Raw genomic sequence first — 23,166 nt, forward strand, 5'->3', positions numbered from 1 at the left:
TTCACATGTTCCAAGATAAAGTAATGTTATCACATGTTGGTGCAAAATTCAGCCATGAAAGTAACTACTTTAGATTTTAAGATCCCTATGCTGAGGCATCACGAGTCCAGGGTCTCACTAATGAGAACTTGGGAAGACATGAATGGCTTTCGGGTCTGACTCCTCAAATCACAGCTGAAAACTCTCAGCAAAGCATTCTAGGCTTTTTTTTTTTTTTCTCACACCAACTGACCCAGAATATATTTTAAGAAATGTTTATTTTCTGTGCATATGTGTTTTAAATTATAAATTCCTGAGCACTTTTTCTTCTTCCTCCTCGTCACTGTCCGTGACATTGACTTGCTGGACGCCAGAGGGAGCTGATGCTGGGGCTGTGAAGACATTTTCCAAGGCTCCAATGTCCAATGGAGGCATGGGGTTCAAGTACTCTTCCCCACTGTGGCCATGGCTGTTGTAGTAAGGGGGTCCATCCATGCTCTCACAGCTCCGAGAATCTTCGCTATGTGTGTGCTCATCTGGGTAGTCTCTGAAAGGATAGTCTCTGTTTAAAGCTGAAAATATAGCTTCATGCTTTTGGTACCTGTCTTCATAATAACCAAGACATTCTGGCATTGAACTCGGAAAATTTCCATAGCCAAAAGGAGGCCGACTATAAGGGCACGTGCTGTGGCAGAAACACAAAAACAAACGAATGAAAGTTAGATTAGCTCTTGCCCACATATGCCTGGCTCACACTATGAATTAACTGTGTTCCTTGTAGGGCCTGGAAAGCATTCCTCTGCCATCTTCCCACTGCCTATCCATTACTACCCAAACCTTACAGCAAAGGAAGTTTGGATGGAAGCCACCCCCAACATTATCACCTCTTACTAGTTTCTAGCTCTTTATCTTTAATAAGTACAATAAAGAAAATCCCACCTTGGCCTCTATAATACCTCACACCCCATAAAATGTTGGAAATATAAGTGCACATTGTATGACACTGAAAACAGCAGGTGTAAAGTGTAAACTGTAAAGTGGCCCCTGTTCTTCCTGGAATGGGCTCAAAGGAAGAGCTGCTAAATACTGCAGCCCTGGACAGAAGACTCCAGCTAAATTTTACAAAGTAAATTTAGAATATTCTTAGTACTATAAAGATTTAGAACTGATACTACACAATTCTTTTAAAGGATGTTTGCCAACAAACACAAACAAAACACCATGGGCCAAGATTGTGAGAAAAAAATTTGCAGTTTTAGAACTATGACTTTTTAAAGGCAAAGCTAATAAGCCTGTCATTCAAAACCAGCCTCTAAGTGTCTTCTGAGAGATGGATTAAACAAAAGTTGTGCTCATGAGCGCCATCTAGTGACAGCTAACACAATGATCACATTCATTTGAAAAACCCATGGAACGCCAGGTGCTTACTGCTTCTTCTGAACTAGTAAGGAGAGAGGGAGGGAGGGAGGAAGGGGACAAGAGAGAAGTAATACAAAGGAAGACAGGAGGGATGGTAAAAAGGAAGACCAACTCCCTTTCCTTTCAAATGTATGACACATGTACCAAAGCACTGTCTCAAACTCTCTGAAGATGTCCGACTCCCAAACTTCAAAATACAAGGTACCTTGCTAACATTAAATACCACAAATATAAATTAGTGTTTACATATTTTAGGTTTGCAACCATACTGCAACATTTTACTTCAGGTATTTAGAATTTAAAACCTGTGCCCTGACACACTGTCATTCTAGCTGCCATGACTCAGTTTGCATTTCTACCCTCGGGTTCTTCTATCACTGACCTCTATGGGTATATCAGACAGGACAGCACATCTACAATTCATGTAAAGCCTCCATTTAATGTAGACATAACTCAGTCAGCCAGTAACCATCTTCCACAAGATCCAATTTCAAGGCTCGGTGGAAAATTGAAAAACCCTAAAAATTTTATATATATTAGACATGTGCTATAGTTTGAAACACCAGCATTGCAATGACTGTATTGTATGGGAAAACAAGTTAGCATTATGTTCACAAGTCAATTATGACAAAGCAGGTCCAAGGTTACATGGGTAAAAATGAGTAGCTATAAAAACATTCCCTCCATTAGGAAAAGCAAGTGTTAACTTGATTAGAATAATAAGATTAGTCAATACACAGTAAGAATATTCTACACCTTCTAGGTACTGGCTGAGGATTTTACACAGAGCAAATGGACCTTACAGACATTTACCCTTCATCCAACAGATTAGAACACATGCTTCTCACCAGCACATGGAACATTCTCTAGAATAACTCGTAAGAGTAGTTACACCCTAAAACAAGTCTTGATAATGTTTTTAGAACTGAAATAATATCACACATATTCTCAAAGTACATGGTATAAAAACTACAAATCAATAGCAAAAAAAAAAGAATTGAAAGCATAAAAAATAGTGTACATTGTGCAACATAAACTAGTGGGTAACTGGAGAAATTAAAAGGAAAATAAAAATTTTCTGGCAGTAAGTGAAAACAACCTCCTGAAATCTGTATAAAATAACAAAAGCAGTTCTTAGAGAGACATGCATAGTAATATCTCCATACATCAGAAAATAAAACAAGCTAAGGACTCAGAAGAGCAACAACAAAACAGACCAACACACACATACACACATACACACACACTGGGGGCAGAGAGATCGAGAGAGATCTCAGATAAACAAAACCAAAGATGAAAAACATAATAATTCAATAGACAGCACAGAAACACAAAGTGTCATAGAAACTATCACGACAAATTACATATTGAAATAACTAGAAGCCTAGAAGAAATAGATAAATCCATAAGCGCACACACAAACTATCAAAACCGAGTCAATAATAAATAGAAGCAGACATGGTTTGTTTAGAACTCTAGGACACAGGAGAAAGTGGCAGGGGGACTCAGGTTTGAGGCCAACTAGGATTCATATTGCTTTCAAGGACAGCCTGAGCTGCACAGAGAAACAAAAATACAAAATACAAAATAAAAAAGTAGAGTAATACCTAATGAATTGACTACTGTCAACAGTTCATTTAAAGAAGAATTAATTCTTTTAAAACTATTCAAAAATTTGAAATGGAAGGAGCTCTGCCAAAGACTTTTATAGATCCAGCTTTTCCCATTACCTTGATACAAAAATCAGGAAAAATATGGACCCATATTTTGGATAAACATAGCTGCAAAATTCTCAATAAAATACCAATGACCTAAATGTATTGGTTCATGGAAAAGATCACATTCCATGATAAAGTGGGATTCAAAGATGGTTCAACATACACAAACCAATAAACATGTAACACGTCACCAAAATACAGTACTGCAGCATATTTTCATCTCTAGAGACAAAGGGTATGCAGTAAGATTAAAGTTTTTTTCATGGCAAAACACTTTTACCAAGTCATATATAGAAGGAAATCCTCTAAATACTAAAGGCTATGTGTGGAAAACCCACAGCCAATACGACACTAAACAAGGAAACTGCAAAGCTTTCCTCTACAGTTGCAAACCAAATAGGTACCTGATTTCACCATTCTTATTCAATATAGTACTAGAAATTCTTTTTTTTTAATTTTTTACAAAATTTTAATTTTTTATATCAATTACAGTTTATTCACTTTGTATCCCAGCCTAGCCCCCTCCCTCATTCCCTCCCAATCCCACCCTTCCTGTTCCCTCATCTCCTCCCATGCCCCTCTCCAAGTCCACTGATAGGGAAGCTCCTCCTCCCCTTCCATCTGACGCTAGCCTATCAAGTCTGATCAGGACTGGCTTCATTGTCTTTCTCTGTGACCTGGCAAGGCTGCTTCCGCCTCTGAGGGAGGTTATCAAAGAGCTAGCCACTAAGTTCATGGCAGAGACAGTACTGGGAATTCTTAGCATGAGTACCAGAAAAGAGAAACTAGAATATCTAAACTGGAAAAGAAGATGTTAAATTATCCATATTTGCATATGACATGATTTATATATAGAAAATCCAAATTCCCCATCAAAAGAGTTGCTAGAATGGATACATAAATTTAGTAAATCTGAAGAATATGAATTAAGCATACAAAAATTGGGCTTTCTCTATGCAGCCTTGGCTGCCCTTGAGCTCAGGGTATAATCATGTTTGGCCTCAAGCTTGCATTCTCTCACCTCATCTTGATGTGCTCTGGGATTTTAAACATAGGCCATCCAAAAAGGAAATGAAGATTTCAATCCATTCATAAAAGCCACAAAAATGAAGTATTTAGAGTAAATTTAACGAAGGAAGTGAGATATTTCTGCAACGAAAACTATGATATATTGGTGAAAGAGCAATTTGAGGTCTGCTTAAGTGACATTAGGCTCTATTCGCAACACAAACCAGCAAACAATGTAGACTACAAACATATGTAGACTACAAAGCTACTGTAATCTAACCATAATGATAGTGGCATAAAAGCAGACATACAGACAAATGCAACAGAAACAAAATTCCAGAGGTTAATTCATATCATTACTGCCAACTGATTAGATCCTAAGATAGAAAAAAATGCACTAATGGTAGACAAAGGAAACTCAGTCTTCTAAATAAACAGTGCTGGAAAAACAAGATATACATGGGCAACAGAATGACATCACAACAGCAGATCAAAGGCCTGCACATAAAACATGAAATTATAAACTCAGTGCCAGGGAGCAGCAGGAAGGCTTCTGTACACTGCTGTGATGTAGGTGATGACTTGGTTTTAATGACGAGACCTAAAGGCACAGAAAATGAAAACATTCAAATGGAATGATGAAGTCTCACACAGTAAAAAAAGAGTCTACAGAGTGGGAAAACTTGTGCAAATTTTTCATCCAACAATGGATCAATATCCATTGATAGAGCCAATATCAATATCCATTGATATAGACAATATCCAAAATACATAGCCATTAAATGCCAAAAAGGAAGATTATCAAATGGTCATATACAAGTACCCTACTTGTTTAATACATTCAAAGCTAAGGTCATTATACCAGAAGATTCTTATATTCCTATGTTTCTTATGTTATTTGCAAATATACAATCAGTCCCAACGCCTTTCAGTGACTTAAGAGATAATGATACTGTGGTATCTTTACACACTAGAATACAATGCAGTCATAAAAAGAATGGAATACTAAAAAACATTTGCAGCCTCGTGAATAGAAATGGGAATCATTACGTTGAGTGAAAAAGCCAGAGAGAAAGACAAATACGTTATCATTCATTTGTGGAAGCTACTAAGTTGGTACTGGGGAAGAACAATGGAATCTGATAGCTGGAGACTGAAAAGAGCAGAGGATGTAGCACAAAAACAGAGTGGCAAAATATTGTTGTGTTTTTTTTTCTTTAGCACAGCAGGCAACTACTGGTTAAAACAATATATGCTGCACTTCAAAATGACCAGAAGAGTAAAATTCCCAGCACATAACATGATTAATACTTAGATATGGAAATGTTTTATTATCCTTTATTATATACTGTGTAATGCATCACATTCCATAAAGATGTACACATACTACTACTCAAAAACAAAGGAATGTGTTGGCAAGGCTCTACCTACAGCTTCTGATTTCCTCCACCTAGGGCAGGGTCCACACACTTGTATTTTTCAAGTTCTAGTGCATTCTCAACCTTCCTAGTGCTGTGACCCTTTAATACGGTTCAATGTTGGGGTGACCCCAATCATAAAATTATTTTGTTGCTACTTCATAATTTTTCCACTGTTATTAAACATAATGTAAATATCTGATATACGACCCCCCAAAAGGGGTTGTGACCCACAGATTGAGAGCAACTGTCCTAGTGCAACCAGCATGCTACAAAGGAGCTGACTGTGTACCAGTGCAACAGAAAGGGTGATGGAGACACAACCATCCAACACCACATGCATCCATGGGGCATTTTTTTTTTGGGGGGGGGGAGGCAAATCTTTTTGTTCCTTTATCAGATTTTCAGCCAACCAATTGATGTTTGCTAGAACCAGGTATGCAGCGGAGTGTTGAAGAGAGGAGAGTGCAAGACATCAGAAGAAAGGGCGGGCATGGCCAAATGCCCATCTTCACTTCACAGTCATCATCTATACAAACTCCTCATAATTGACCTGGCTGTCTCCGTCAATGTCAGCCTCTTGGATCATCTCAATGAAGGACACAGACAGTGAGGAGGACATACAAGAGGCCTTCCGTGTCTTGTCAAGGATGGGAATGGCTATATCAGTGCTACCCAGCTGTGTCATGCCATAGGGTATAACTTAATGTCACTAGAGTATTATGTACTCTTTCATATAATATAATACTACGTATGAGACATCACTGAAAAAAAAACACAGAGAACTTGGGTCTAATCAAATTTTAACATCGACAGATGTTAAAATTTATACATAAACAAAGTAAGAGATAGAGAAACATCAATACATCAGGATATAAAAAGCCACATCCAGGATGTGGAGAAGTTTTTGTTTCTTAGTAAAAGCCTGGCCCTGAAGAAGGTGGAGAGCCATTGGTGAAAGCTTAGGAAACAATCCAAGCAATGTGTATACTTGGTTGGCTCCTGATTTATACAGCAGTTGTAAAAAGACAGGTTTGAAACAATAAAGGAAAAGCAAAGACAGATGAATCGCTGGCTAATAAATAAGCACATGAAAATTTCAGCTATGAGACAGTTGGCAGTCATTTCATAAGTCTGTAAATATAAGCACCTGTGTATGTGTTTATGCATATATTGTATTCTTTATCCAAAATGTTTAGAACCAGAAATGTCCTGATTTCATAATGTTGTTGCTTATATTTATTTACCCTGGGGGAGGGGCACCTGTACTCTAGTGCGTGGGAAGGTCAAAAGACAACTTTCAGGAGTTGGTTCTCTCTTTCCACCATATAGGTCCTGGGTATGGAACTCAGGTCATCAGGTAATAAAGGGCCTTTACCCACTGAGCCATCTACCCAGCCCTGAGACTTGTTTTGCTTTTTTAGAGTTTTGTAGGTTTGCATAGATTTTCTACATAAATATTTCTGTTCTCCACAGTTGAAATTAAAAGTGCCCTGAAATCCAGAACACCAACAGTAAAAATAAACTGATTTGAGCTGGGCATGGCGGCACATGCCTTTAATTCCAGCACTAAGGAAGGCAGAGGTAGGCAGAACACGGTGAGTTTGAGGCTAGCATGGTCTACAAAGCGAGTCCAGGACAGCCAAGGCTACACAGAGAAACCCTGTCTCAAAAAAAAGTTATTTGATTTGGATTTTGGATGAAGCATATGAAAATGTACATGAAATATGAAATCTGTGATTTGCTTTAAAATACATCCTTGCTCCCAAAGTAAGGGGAACTGAAGAAAGAATAGTAAAATGTCAACTTCTGAAGCTAGGTGCCAGCATGTGGGGTGCATTATGCTACACTGTTACCTTTTTTGCATATGACATTTTCTGTAACAAACTGTAAATAACATTCACAAAAGTAAAAAGTTTCTCCTCCATGGTGCCTGCAATAACAATCATTTTCTGCCCTCACATTCTCTAATTGGACCTTTGTACTCCCTGTGCTGGTCACACTATCTCTAGCGGCCACTAAAGCTGACGGCACAGGTCATCCTCAGCTCTAGCTGAACAGAGAGGATCATAGCTCTGTTCTTTGAGAACACTCAGGAGCTGGGAAAACGCAGACGCAAGATGCAGCAGAGAACCCTGCACATTTATTCCCCCTCCATTAGCTGCTCTGGTCTACAGAGCATAAGTTTCCTGTGTCTGCTGCTCCAAAATAAAGTGTACCTTGAGTCATGGAAACAGGCACTGGCTTGAAAAATGACTCAGGGTAGCAAGTCAACCAGCCACGGCCACCTTTGTTTTAAGCCCAATCAGTGGGTTAAAAGAGTAAACCCCCTTCCAGTATTCATGTCCACCTGGAACCTTAAAATATGACTACAGATGTGACTGCATCACATCTGTTGTATTGGGCAGAACATAATTCCAATGACTTGTGCGCTTATAAAAAGAAGGTATATGCAGGAATGGACTGTTCAAAGAATTAGTATTTTGTAAAAGGGGGGTGAAGGGAGGTGCTGAGGAGACAGTTCTTACATTGGAAGCATGAAGGCAATTCAAGCCCCTGGAACCACATAAAGACCAGAGTAGCAGCACAGGCTTATAATCCTAGGGAATTTAACACACAGCAAAGCTAGAGATAGGAGAGTCCCTGAAAGTTCATGGGCCAGTTGTCCCAGTTTAAGCACTGGCAAACAACAAAAGGAACCTTGTCTCAAAGAGGAAGAAGATAAGGAGCAAACCTGAAGTTGTTCTCTGATATGTGCCCTCACTACACACACAAACACACACACACCAAAAAAAGATTGAAAAACAATGAGAAGATACAGATACATACACAGGCATACGGAAAGAGGATAGTTAGATAGTCATGAGCCAAGGGCAGTTGAAGCTTGTCAAGAAGCTAGGAAGAAGGATTCTTTCCCTGAATCTTCACAAGGGAGCCCAGCCCTGTCAATAGCTTAATTTCAGACTTTTAGGCTCCAGAACTCTGAGACTAAACTGTTGACTTAAGCTCCATGTTCTATCAGCCTCAGCAAACTAATCTGTTTAGAAGCATATTTCAGCTTTCGACCTCAACAACTGTAAGACAGTAACTAATTTATATCATTTACACCACTATGTTGACTACAGTTTGTTATAATGGCAATGGTAAGCTACCTGCTTACTATTCAAGTTTTAGCTTTCTACCAACCCTGCAGTTGACTATTTATAATCTAGCTGGAAATATATATATATATATATATTCTATAAATTTCATTCTTTAGATTCCTAACAGCCCTGCTGACTACTTACATTTGTCTGTGCAGATGTTTTCCATATGGCCAGTCTATAGCTTGCATATACTCTTAACTCTACTTATACCTAGGAGAGAAGTCATTACTCACTCTCCACTTAATATTCTAGAATAGTGTCAGTTTTCTGAAAAGCCTGTGCTCACTTTCTTTTCCATCAGCAATACATGTGGGTTCTAATTTCTTCAACATTTTCATTTAAACATTACTTTAGCTAATTCTAACCAGGGAATCTGAAGTTACCCCTGCATTTTTACTGTGCTTTTCTATAAGGACCAGTGAGCCCTGCCATGTGCTTACTGGCATCTTCTTCCAAGAACATCTTACATGGATTTTGGCTCACTTATAAGCTCAGCTGCTTTTTACTGCTATCCTGCTTTAGGATTATGCATACATGGATCTGCATACTCCCTCACATTCTCTGAATTCTTATCTCTTTTTGATACTTCTTGATGCAAGAGGTATCATTAATTACGATGAAGTCTAGTCTACTAGTTTTTCTCTGTTGCTTGGGTTTCTAATGTAGCACCTAGGCATCACCAAAACAACATCATAAAATCTATCCTTATAAGAAACCCTTATGGTTTCTTCTAAGAATCTTATGGGTTTAGTTCTTATGTCTTGTTCTTCAATCATTTGAGATGACATTTTTGTGGTGAGAGATAGAATACAATCTCACTGTGGATATGTGGACATTTAATTGTTATTAATTTGATAAACACCCTTCTTACCCCCAACTAAAGGGTTTTGGGAACATCCCTGCTGAAAGAAAATGAAGTGACCAGAGATTTCTTTTTGTAACTGAATTCTACCCCCATTACTTACAATGTCTACCTTCATGTCAGGACCTTTGCTTTTTGTGTGTATGTTTCTTAAAAACAAAAACAAAACTTTTACTTTTAACAGAAATTTTAGGCTCATAACCAAACTAAGTATTTGTACAAAGAGTCCCTATATAATTCTCCCTCCCGATATGCACAGGATCACCACAACACATCTCACAACAGTGATCTATGTGTTAAAACCACTAGCTTATACAGACCCCATCGTTACTACTCAGAATGCAAACAAATGTGTAATAGCACCCACTGACCACAGTGTCTTACCCAAGAGTAAATTCATTGCTCAGCACACTTATTCTCCCTTCCTTGCTGATGTCTGGAAACTTCAGAGTATGACTTTGGAAACAGGCTCCCTGTGGGGGTTAGTTGCACTAAGATGAGGTTGTTAACCCAGATGTCCTTCAACTGAGGAATGGATACAGAAATTGTGGTACATTTACACAATGGAATACTACTCAGCAATTAAAAACAAGGAAATCATGAAATTTGCAGGCAAATGGTGGGATCTAGAAAAAATCATCCTGAGTGAGGTATCCCAGGAGCAGAAAGACACATACGGTATATATTCATTTATAAGTGGGTACTAGACCTATAAGATAGGATAAACATACTGAAATCTGTACACCTAAAGAAGATAAACAAGAAAGAGGACCCTGGGTAAGATGACCAACCCTCACTTAGAAAATGGAATGGACATTGGTTGTAGGAGAAAACAAATAACAGTACAGGAGTCTACCACTGAGGGCCTCTGAAAGTCTCTACCTAGCAATGTATCAAAGCAGAGACTGAGACTCATAACCAAACCTTCGGCAGAGTACAGGGAATCATATGAAAGAAGGGGGAGTTAGTATGACCTGGACTGGACAGAAGCTCCACAAGGACTGAATATATCTGGGCAGAGGGGTCTTTTCTGAGACAGTTTCTCCAACCAAGGACCATGCATGGATATAACCTAGAACCCCTGCTCGGATGTAGTCCATGGTATCTCAGTATCCAAGGGGGTACCCTAGTAAGGGGAACAGGGACTATTTTTGACATGAACTCAATGGCTGGCTCTTTGACGCCACCCCCCCCCAACCTGAGGGAGGAGAAGCCCTGGTAGGCCACAGAGGAGGACTTTGCAGCCAAGCCTGAAGATACCTGATAAGCTAGGGTCAGATGAAAGGGGAGGAGGTCCTCCCCTATCGGTGGACTTGGAAAGGGGTAGAGAGAAGATGAGGGAGGATGGGGTTTGGGAGGGAATGAGGGAGTGGGATACAGCTGGAATACAAAGTTAATAAACTGTAACTAATATTAAAAAAATTAAAATAAAAAAAAAGAAATTTGCAGGCAAATGGTAGAAACTAGAAAAGATCATCCTGAGTGAGGTATCCCAGACACAGAAAGACATACATGGTATATACTCACTTATAAGTGGATATTAGACATAGAATATTAAAATCTGTACACCTGAAGAAGCTAATCAAGAAGGAGGACCCTGGGTAAGATGTTCAATCCTTATTCAGAAAGTCAAACGGGGTGGACATCGGAAGAGGGAGAAAACAGGGGAAAGAACAGGAGCCTATCACAGAGAGCCTGTGAAAGACTCTACCCAACAGGGTATCAAAGCAGATGCTGAGACTCATAGCCAAACTTTGGGCAGAGTGCAGGGAATCTTATGAAAGAAGTGGGAGATAGAAAGACCTGGAAGGGACAGGATCTCCACAAGGAGGGCAACAGAACCAAAAAAACCTGGGCCCAGGGGTCTTTTCTGAGACTGATACTCCAACCAAGGATCATGCATGGAGAGGACATAGACCCCTTGTACAAATGTTGCCTGTGGCAGCTCAGTGTCCATGTGGGTTCTCTAGTAATAGGAACAGGAACTTCCTTTGACATGAACTCTATGGCTGGCTCTTTGATCACCAACCCCTGAGGGAACAACAGCCTTACCAGGCCCAGAGGAAAACAATGCAGGCAGTCCTGATGAGACCTGATAGACTAGGGTCAGATGGAAGGGGAGGAGGATGTCCCCTATCAGTGGCCTGGAGGAGCAGCATGGGAGGAGAAGCGGAATGGACAGTGGGATTGGGAGGGGTCAAGAGAGGGGGCTACAGCTGGCATACAAAGTGAATAAACTGTAATTAATAAAAAATTAATTAATTAAATTAAAAAAAAAAGATGAGGTTGTTAGTTGGATAGGGACTAGTCTAGTGACTGGTGTGCTGGTAAGAGGAGAATGCTCCCAGATATATATTCACACAGAAGGGGAAACTGGCAACTTTTAATCTTTTCCAGGAGGTTATATATTGAAAGCATAGTCTGTTGTTTTCAGAAAGGCCTTTCAGTAATATACACTCCTGGCTCTCTGTGTATCATTGTTTACTTATTCATTTTTTTCTAGCAGTAAGTGATATTCCACTAGCTGGCTATATCAGTTTATTATTCAACCTACTGAAGGAGTTCTCGTATGAATGAAGTCTCTATAAACATCTTTATGTAGATTTTTATATTGACAAAAATTCATTTGGGTAAATACCAAGCAACATGATTACTGATGTTTAGTTTTGTAAGAATCTGACAACCTGTCTTCCGACGGGCTGAGAATTATCTTCATTCTCTTTATATCACAGAGTTTATCTATGTATTGGTGTGTATGATGTGCATGTGTGTGTGTCCTATATACTTGTGTGTGCTTGTGTGTGAGTTTGGGCATGTGCATGTCACTGCACACGTGTGAAGGTCCTCACTTTCTACCATGTTAGACATAGGGTCTCTTGTTTATGGCTGCTCACCAGGCCATCTGGCCCATGTATTTCCAGGGATTCTTCTGTTTCCTCCTCTCATCTTGCTTTAGGTATGCTGGTGCTACAGATGTGTGCTACTGTGCCTGGCTTTACGTGGTACTTTGCCCACTGAATTTTGTATAATGATTTAATATCTTCAAACTACAGCTACAGTACATAGTTTGTGATTTACTTTTTTTAATTTTTATTAATTACACTTTATTCATTTTGTATCCCCCCATAAGCTCCTCCCTCCTCCCCTCCCGGGTCATTTACTTTTTATATTTGCTTTATTTCATGCATTTCAGCCTTTGCCTTTATGTATGCACACCATATACGGGCAGATGCCTACTGAGGTCAGAAAAGAGCATTAGACTTGCTACAACTGGAGTTACAGATGGTTGTGAGCTGCCACATGCATGCTGGGAACCAAACCCTGGTTCTCCAGAAGACTAGTAAATGCTCTTAACCACTGAGCAACCTCTCCAGCACTCACTTTTATTTATTCAGTGTGCAGATATGTATATGCGTGTGGACATGTGCATACATTGCCACTCATGGAGGTCAGAAGACAATCTCTGGGAGTTAGCCAGGGCCTTCCACCATGTGGGTCCCAGGGATCAAACTCAGGTCATCATGCTTGCCAGCAAGTGCTTTTATCCACTGAGCCATCTCACTGGCCTCTTTTGTTGTGAATTTAAAAAAAATTTCTTTCTACATATAGGATAACATCAAGTAAGAACAGTTTTCATTTTGGAATTTTTTGTTTTTCTTTCTTGCCTAATTTACCTGGCTCAGACTCTCCAGTACAATATGGAACAGAGATGGTAAAAGGGACATTCTGTCTTTTATTCCTGATCTTAGAGGAAATATTCTATCTGTCATTAATTAATACAATGCTATCTATGGCATTTTAATACATTTCTTTACAATATTGAGAAAGTCCCTCCTATTCTTAGTTTAAAAAAAAACCTGAACTAAGGCATTTAATCCACTCTAAGATACTGGGTTTTAGCAAATGCTTTTTCTCTATCAGCAGATCTCTATGGCTTTATTACTAATCAACTTCAGATTGTGAATCATGCATTCATTTCTGAGGTAAATCTGACTTGTCATGCTTTTACTATTGCTGCTGGATTTAGTTTGCTAGCATAATTTTGCATCTATAGTCATATAAGGTATGCGACTTTCATTCACTCTAACTTTGGTAACAGGTTAATGCTAGCATTCCAAGTATTCCTTTCTATTTTTCTTGGAATAGTTTGAGAAAGGACTGATGGCGCAGCCCTCTTTCAAAATTTCATAGCATTTACCAATGATGTCACATGGTCCAGGATATTTTCCTTTGCTGGAAGGTTTTACATTGTTGATTCATCTCTTACAGTCTGTTTACATTTTTTAAATGTCTTCTAGAACCACCTGAGGGAAATGGATCTCTGTGCATGGTTGCATGTGATTGTCTTGATTGCATTCATCAATGTGGGAAGACCTGGCTACGTGGGTAGCACCATTCCCTAGATAGTATACTGGACTGTACATAGGCAGAAAGGAACTAAGCAGCAGTATGAGTTAAGTTGTTCTGCCTCCTACCTGTGGATAAATGGCAACATCTGTTTCAAGCCCCTGCTGCTTGGACTTCCTTGCCATAGTGGACTGCAATCCTTGAGCTGAGAGCAAGAATAAGCCCTTTCTCCTTTAAGTTACTGTTCCAAAAATATTTTATCACAGCAACGAGAAAAGAGACTACGCTATCTGTCAAGCTGGCTTGGATAGTTCTTTTTATTTCTAACTTGTTACAACACCAACATATACAGCATTTGTATTAGCTACTTTTCTCACTGCTATGACCAAATCCCTGACCAGAAACAACTGGTAGAAAGGAGGGTTTATTTTAGCTTTTAGTCTGAAGGGATACAGGATAATTACATCAGATGAGGAGGCATGGTCACAGGAGAGTGAGGTGCCTGCCCACAACTGTGTCTGTAGTTAGGAAGCACACAGATGGTAGCAAAAGTCCCATTTACATATCTTACACACCTTAGCAATTTTTGCGCTTTTCCAGTTTTCTCATTTTTTCTATTTCAGTCACATATGCTTTGATATCTATTTTCTTTCTTCTGTATTGACTTTTATTTGTTCTTTTACTAATTTATTAAAGCATCAATTCAAGTTGTTGATTTCTTGTAGCTGACCTCAAACTCCCTATGTAGATGAAGATGACCTTGAACCTGTGATCCTCTTTCACTAACCTCCAAGTGGCAGCATTACAGGCATGTGTTACTATGCCTGGTTTATATAGTACTGTGGATTGATGCCAAGGCCTTGTGTACATCAGGTAATCACTGAGCCAACTGAGCTATAACTTCAGCCCTGGGGATCTTTATTTTTAAATACAGGCCATTACAGCTATGAACTGAAATCTGAACACTGCTTTCCACTGAATACCCCACAAGCTTTTGGATGTTGTATCTTCATTCTCATTGATCCCAAAGAATTTTACATTCTTTATGATGTCTTCTTCAATATATTAGATGCTTAATTAGCACACTTTTCCTTGTCCTTTTATTACTAATTTGTAATCACATTCCATTGTAATCAGAGAATAAACTTTACATGATTTCAATCTTTTTAAATTTACTGAGGTTATATTGTAATCTAACAGATGATCTTATCTAGAAAGCTATATGGTACTTGAGAAGAGTGTATGTTCTGATGTTTATGTGTGTGTGTTTATTAGGTCTATTAGGTTTACAGTGTTTTTAGTTTATCTCTTTATTGATTTTTCTCACCATTATAGCAGCTACCTACCTGGTTCTCTAAAATCATTTACATTCATTCATTCATTCATTCATTTTGTGTTTTGGGCAGCATGCATGGGTTATGTATAGGGAGGTCAGAGAACAATTTCCTTCCATTATGTGATTATGTGGGTTCTGGAGATTAAATTCAGGCCATTGGGTTTGGTGGCAAGCACCTTTATTTGGTGAGCCATTTCACCAGCATCTAGCTCTCTTTTAATTACCAGCTAGTCTGCATTCTATTACTACAGTAAATATTTGAACTAATTCAACTTATAAAGGAGGGAAGGCTGGGATAAAAGTATAGCTCAGTGACAGCATTTACCCAGACACTCAAAATGTTTGAGTGTCAAAGGTTTTGGTCTATGGCCATTTAGCCTTGTTGCTCAGGGCATATAGTAGCACCGTGTATCATAATAGCTGCTGCTACAGAAACTTTCATCCAAAATGTAAACCAGGTAAAGCCAGTTTAAAAAAAGAAGGGCAGTCCCATTTTTAGAACAAGCATACAATATTTTTAAGCTCCATGTTCAGTTGTAGGTTTTGGTGATACAGTAACTCTGATGGTGAATTTGTCAGCAGTGGAGAGGAATCCTATTTTGTCACTCTGGTGCAGAGGGAAAAGGGACTATTGTTTGAAACCGAGATGCCCTGGGGCCTGAGAACAGGGAACCAATACAAGTCACAAAATTAAACATATCTTGCCACAGTCCCTGGGTAAAAGAGTTATGGGGGGAGGCAATCGTGAAGAAGGGGAGGGCCAGACACTGAAAACCAGAAAGTGTAGGGGCTGTGGTCTCAGATGAGGAAGGTGTAGTTAGGGTAATCCCAGCTCAGGAGCTGAGGGCAGACCTTATCAACTGAGCACAGACTGGGAGTGTTAGAGTCTTGAGCCTGAGGTCAGTGTACAGATGAAGCTCTGGAGCCACTTAGCTGCATCAGAAGCAGAAACAGCAAAGCTCAGCAGAATACTTGATGTTCATAGCTGCATCCCTGAAGGAAGGTGAGTATCATGACTTAGAGGGTTTGGAAAGGATGAAGACAGGTCCTGTACCTGTAAAGTTTTCAGTGGTGTGGTTATTCCCTATAAATATAAATACTAGAAATGAGAAAACTCAATAAATCAAATCATTTCCTACAAATATAAATACTGAAAATAAGAAAATTCAATAAGTCAAATTAAAAACACACTAGAAACAACACTAACAGAATCCAACAAGCAGAAGAAAAAATATTAAGGATGAAAAGCAGGTAGAGGAAATGGTGCAAATATCTGTAAAGACAATAAATGAACATGACCACAAAGACATGAGAATCAGGAGACTAACCAAACCTAAGAATCAAAGGTATAAAAAACTAAAGATAGAGAATTTATTCAATAGTTTATACAAAAAAATCCTCCAAATATACAGAAATGGATATGCAACCACAGAAACATTTAGACCCTCAAGTTCACGTGATCCAAAAATGAGTCTCTTGCTGACACATGACAGACCAGTGGTTCTCTACCTTTCTAATGCTGTGACCCTTTAATACAGTTCTTCATGCTGTAGAGATCCCAACCATAAAATCACTTTTGTTGCTACTGCATTACTGTAATTTTGTTACTGTTATGAACTGTAATGTAAACATCTGATATGCAGGATATCTGGCATGTGACCCCAAAAGGGTTGAAACCCACAGGTTGTAAACCATTGTGATAGAGTCAAGACATCAAAACTACAAAGAAAGAAAACTATTCAAGGCTTTAAAGGAAAAACTGCCAACTCATCTACATAGGCAAACACATCATCATCATCATCGTCACCATCATATTAGATCTCTTGCAAGTAACCCTAAAAGCTACATAACCGTGGAATGACATATTGACATATTTCAACACCTGAAAATAAATGCCAATCAAGACTACTACATCCAAGGGCTGAAGAGACGGCTTGTCAGCTAACATCCCCAGCTGCTCTTCCAGCTCACAATGCTCTCTGAGTCCAGTCCTAGGGATCTGATGGCCTCTTGGCTTCTATGAACCCTGCACACATGTAGTACATATGCATGTGCAAATCAGACAGCTATACAAATAAAAATAAATTTTATTTTTTCAAAAAGATTGATATGTCCAGCAAAGCTATAGTGTAAAAATATAGAGAGAAACTAAGACATTTCAAGACAAGTACACACTAGGGCAATTCATGAACATCCCACAAGCACTGCAAAAGATACTTACAGGAATACTATACTCAGAAGACAGCCTCAGTCACGAAAACATGGAAAATAATTTTTATGAGGACTAGATGAACAAAGGAGAGCTAAGAAGGAACCCATCATATTCTGTACAGTAAACCAGCAACCTCTTAATACTTGTACACCTGAAAGGACACAATGATCAATAATCCAAGCAATAGGATTGCAGGAATTAATAGACCCTTCTCAATGATGCTTTAAATATAAAAGAGTCTCAACTCACAAGTCAACAGATATGAAGTAGTTGATTAGATGGGGGAAAAAAACAAGCTCAAACTATCTATAGTTACTAAGAAACTCATCTCACTGGTAAAGATGTTCACAGAATAAGAGCCAACGGATGGGAATCAATACATCAAGCAAAACTGAGCCAAAAAAAAAAAGACAAGCAAATTAAAAACCACATGCAGAATCCATCTTCCTGAAATTATAATGGCTACCATCAAGTAAATCACATGTGGTGGGCAGAAGACAACTTTCAGGAATCAGTTCTCTCCCTCCACCATGGGGTCCAAGGTCACAGGAATTGAAATCAGGTTTGTGGGAGGTAGGGGTGGGGCAAAAGGAGTTTATACCCACCTGAGACATCTCAACAACCTTTCGCCCAATATTTTCATGCTCCCTTCTTCCTTTTGTACTTCAGTTTCATATAAACTGCTGTGCTTAATGATGAATATGTACTCGAGTTGTTCCGAGGCTCTCCTGATTTTTTCTTCATTCTTTGTCCCATTTCTGTTCTTATTTTTTAACATGCATTAGTCTAGTTTCAAGTCTGCTGATATTCTCCTCTGCATGTTGAAGTCTATGTTTGAGGTGCTCAGCTGAATTTTTCATTTTGGTTGAACTTCAGAGTTTCTATTTGTTAATTTTTAAATTTTACATGCCATCATTAATTTTTCAATTTGATTTTAAAAATTATCAGGGCTAGAGAGGTTAAGTGCTCAAAGGTTAAGAGCACTTGGCTGCTCTTCCAGACAACCAAGATTCAATTCCCAACATCCATATGGCAGCTCACAACTGTCTTTAATTCCATCTCCAGAGAATCTGACACTTCAACACAGACATACATACAGATATGTACATACAATGCACATAAAAATAAAATGTTAAAAAATACTGATCACAATATGTCAATGTCTTTAAGCATAATATTCTTTAGTTATTTAAAATATTACTAATACCCTGTGGACTTTGTCATACTCAATTCTACACTCTGTCATAAAGTTTCTAGTGGTTTTATTTTCATCCATTTGCTCAACTCATTCACTTTGAGGTAGCTCAGGCTTGTCTAATATTTGCCATGAGAACCAGGCTAGCCTTGAACTTATGCTCCTCTTGTTCCAGCTTCCTGAACACAAGGATTACAGGCATGTGCCACTACATTACCTTTGAACAGATTTTGTTTTCTTGTTTTTTGAGCTACTTTGTTGAAAATTGTATATTTGGATAATATATTGTTACAGCTCAATAATGATTCTCCCCTTTTTCTCCAAGCCCTGCTCTGCTGAGCTTCTGCCTCTTGGAGAGCAATGTTCTTGCAATACATATATTTTGTATAGTTTCATTGTTTCATCTAAAGATGAATCCAATCCTTAATACTGTATTTCAGTTGAAATATAAGTTTTTAGTAACGATTCAAAGTACATATTTTTAGTTTGAGATATTTTCAATTGTCTCAAATTCTTGGGATATTAATCCTATTTGTAAGTTCCACAAACTCTTATTCTTTTTGTGTGTGTGTACAGGTGCACATGACTGGGCACAATGCACTTATACATGAGTGCATGTGGAGGTAAAATATTAATCTGAGTGTCACTCCTCAGTAACCATTCACCATAATTCTGGAGGCAGGGTCTCTTGCTGTCACCTGAGATTTGCCAATTAGGCTAGGCTGGCTGGCCACCAAGACCCTGTCTCTGCATCCTCAGAACTTAAGTTTTATGCTTTACTCACTGAGCCATCTCCCCAGCACCAAACTCATACTTTTAATAACTTTTCTCATGTTTCATCCACTTCTCAGATGCAATAGAAATTCCAACTGCCCTAGGTAATGAAAGTGTCCCTCTAAAACAGTTACCCAGATAACTTCCATCTAATTGCACATAAATTTATCAACTTAAAACTGTTTTCATCAAGAGGACGGGGCGGGGGGGTGGATTCTATATCGGTGTGTAATGAATGCACTTTAGAAATCACACAGAAGCCCAGGCAAAACATAGTTCTCTTCAAACTTGATCTGAGTTGGTTATAAAAGTTTTCTATTTTCTTTATTAAGGTTGAAAAGGCCTCTGCTTCTCTGCTTTATGGAGAGGTTTTAGTCTGAAAGCAAGCAAAAGCTCAAAACTGGATGTCTTCTCATTTAAATCCAACTTTACAGCCATGAGACCATTTCTGTGTCTAAAAACCATCTTCAGGATCACTATAAATAGCTGGTTGGCCACTTTGCCTACTAAGAACTTATTTTCTTCTTTCTGATAAGTTCATCTAAGTATTAAATAATTCACATTTAAATTCAGTGTTTCTAGGTAGCTACAACAGAAATGGACTATATATATTCCTTATCTATAAAACGTTCAGACAAAAGTATGCATGTAAATGTAGGTGTGATTTTTTTTAAATAAAGAGTACATAATTTCAATCAAATTCTTAAGTCTACAACCAAATACTTGTTCAAAAGATTTTTAATCTGTGGGGTTTTGTTTTGTTTTGGTTTGCTTTTGTTTTGTTTTTTGTTTTTTTTTTTTTTTGTCTCAAATTTTACAACTAGGTTGCTATGTTAATATATATCAGAAATTCTCCCAACTGCCTACTGACTGTATTATATGTATACCATTTGAGTATATTTTCTCTTTATTTGAGGTTAATACGTCCCCATTTGTCTTTCCTATCATTTTAATATTTTTCATTGCAACATTCAATGAATAACAGAATGAAGACTCTATATATCTTCTCGAATATGAAGATAAGAATACACTACAGTGGGCTGAAGAAATGGCTCACTGGTTAAGAGCACAAGCTGCTCTTCCCAAACACCAGAATTTTAAGTTCCCAGCACCCACATCAAGTAGTTCACTTGTTATTCCAGTTACAAGGGATCCAGCACTCAATCCTGGCCTCCACATATACATGCCAAACACACATATATATACAAAAATAAAAATAAATCTTTAAAAAGAATATTCTGCAAGGATGAGACAAAGGAATGATGAAAGAGAAAAGAACTAAACAGAGGAGTGAATGCTGTCTGAAGAAAAAGCAAGTTCCACAAGCCAAAATGAAATGGCTAACAGTCAAAGGCAGGAAGACAAGATCTCAGAGAGGTATGACCAGTCCAAGTATCCCTTTCCTTTACAAAATGACTCCATTAAAATGCCTAACCAATTTAATTTTGTTAAAATATGTAAAATATAATAAATACATGAAATATATGATATGTGTATTTCTATTTCAAATACCCATTACAATCATTGTATTGAAGCAATTAGGGAAAATAGTCTTTATAAAATTCCATTATCAATTTAGAGAGAAGGATTACTGAAAGGAAATCAGCTGGTTTTGCCACTTAGCCAGACTAGATTTTCTACTTCAGAAAGCATAAGTAGATTACTCATTCCCTGGTAAAACCTGTCATCAGAAATATATGGACAAAATCAAAGAACAATTACAAAGGATTTTCAGTATGAAATTATAGATCTTACTTTCCTTTTTGAAAAAGATTATTACCTTGATATTTATATTTGATATACTGCTCTGGCTTTCTTAAGCCCAATCAAATTCAAGTTTAGGAAGTACAATAATACTGTTTATCCGCTTCATTTACTATTGCCAGTGAGAGGTACTGTTACTGTACTCTAAGCGACTGCTTTGAGATGCCTTTTTATAAAACATTCTTTAAAGTATCAAATAATTTGTACATTAACAGTCAGATCTTATAAGCCTTGTCATAATAAGAAAGCTAAACTTCCTATTAATCAATTTAACAATAAAAGATTAGTGTTAAACCTTTCAATACTCCAACCACAATATAAACTATCTACAAACTTAACAGCAACAGTGGGTATTTGCAAAGTGAAGTTTCAATTTGCTTTCCCAAGATATTTCCCTATGAAAATCAACCTCATTGCTGGTAATTTACATTGGAAATTCTCTGGTTTGGTAAAATGGACAGAGAGGAAGTATAATTATTAACAGGTCATTCCAACTCTGTTGGCTTGAAAACTTTCCCTTTTCCAATCTTATTATTTACAATGTGATCCATAAGCAGACAGAAGTGGCACCACTTAGGAGCTTATTAGAAATGCAGACTCTTAAGTATGTGAAGGCATTCCTGTACCGGAGACTTAAGAGTCAGGATCTGCATTTAACAAGATGCCATACAATTCATGTACACAATTCGTGTTCCAGAAACTCACATCCAAAACAGGGATCATATGGCTTCTCATAACTGTTTCCTGTGAAACCACATTCTCACAGGGAAAGAGCTGGTGGAGTGGAGAAAGAGTGCCCCAATAGATGACAATGAATTCTTTCTAGCTCTAGCTCCCCGGGTCCTCATGTGGCCCCCTTTATCCATTTGTGTGGACTGCTTACTCAGCCTCTAAAGCTGAATGGAAGCCCGACTGAGGAAGCCCTGTTTTCAACAGTAAAGTGCCTCCCAAAGTAAACCTTCATTAGCAGTTTTAGGTAAGAGGTAGAAAACTGTTCATTTACCTTGATGGGAAGTAATGAGGTCCAGGTAGGAAATAAGGGTGATGAAACGAGAATCGAGGTGGCGTCCCAAACAGTGTGGCTGGGTGGCCAATGGGCGGGGGCTGATAGACGTGTGAGTGTGGAATGGGAGTAGCTGGGGGTATTGGAGTGCTTCGGGGACAAGTGGAAACGCTGGCATACTCCTTGGGAGGCTGGATAGGTGAGGTTGCAAATCTGGCATGGGCAGTACTTGCACCAGCTGGAATCCTGCTGGTGCTTTCCAGAGAGACTGGAGTGGGTCTCTTCACAGAGCGACTGGTTCCCGAAGGGAGCCTATGAACGTCAGTTTGGGAAGGCCCAGTAAAGCGCTGAGGTGGGAGAGATGGGCGGGGCGTCAGACTTGGAGGCGGGACGGCCACCGGGCCAGTACTGGAGACCGTGGGCTGGAAAAGTGTGATGGGGCTTGGGCGCTGGACTGCAGGTGTGGGCAGCTGGATGGCAGATGGGGCTTCACCTTCAGAAATAAAAACAGCAAAGGTTAACCGTTATAAGGATCACTACTGGCATCTACCACACCGTGAACTTGGAACTTTGAAGGACTGTTCAATATCCACCTTCACCTAGTAGCAGCATCATATCAAATGACTCTCCTCTTTATTTACGGTATTCTGACATTACGGTATACTGAAGTCCTTGTAATTTCTTGTGAATTTACATTTTTCTCTTTCAAAACTAGTCTCTGAGTGTCATAAGAATACAGACCTTCTGTTTCATTCACTACTTTAACCCCAAGCTTAGCTTTTGTCTAGAACAGAACAGGAAAGTCCTCGGCAAAGTTTTGGATATGTTACATAAGTGAATAAAATTACTATTGATTAATTAAAAGAATGAATACATTAAGATGTTGACTTATAAACAGAAATAACATAAAACTACTGGCAACAGTTACCTTTAAAGAATAATCATCTAGGAGTAGGGGGAACAAGATATATGTATAGTAGGAATT

At 38.5% G+C, this 23,166-nt stretch overlaps 1 protein-coding gene across 2 annotated transcripts in view; it reads right to left on the reverse strand.

Annotated features, from left to right (window-relative positions):
• Positions 1-282: 282 nt before the first annotated feature.
• The window catches only part of Sox30 (SRY-box transcription factor 30), a 37,766-nt gene continuing 14,882 nt past the window's right edge, over positions 283-23,166 (reverse strand). The window contains exons 4-5 of one of the 2 annotated variants that reach the window (XM_055610671.1): positions 22,182-22,674; positions 283-664 (exon numbers count right to left, since the gene is read on the reverse strand). In XM_055610671.1, coding sequence (XP_055466646.1) covers positions 283-664; positions 22,182-22,674 — 875 coding nt within the window. The remainder of the gene's footprint in view (positions 665-22,181; positions 22,675-23,166) is intronic. The other variant, XM_055610672.1, reaches the window with a different exon arrangement.

Source organism: Psammomys obesus, unplaced genomic scaffold, assembly GCF_907164565.1.
Source record: "Psammomys obesus unplaced genomic scaffold, mPsaObe1.curated_primary_1811, whole genome shotgun sequence".
NCBI classification, from domain to species: domain Eukaryota; kingdom Metazoa; phylum Chordata; class Mammalia; order Rodentia; family Muridae; genus Psammomys; species Psammomys obesus.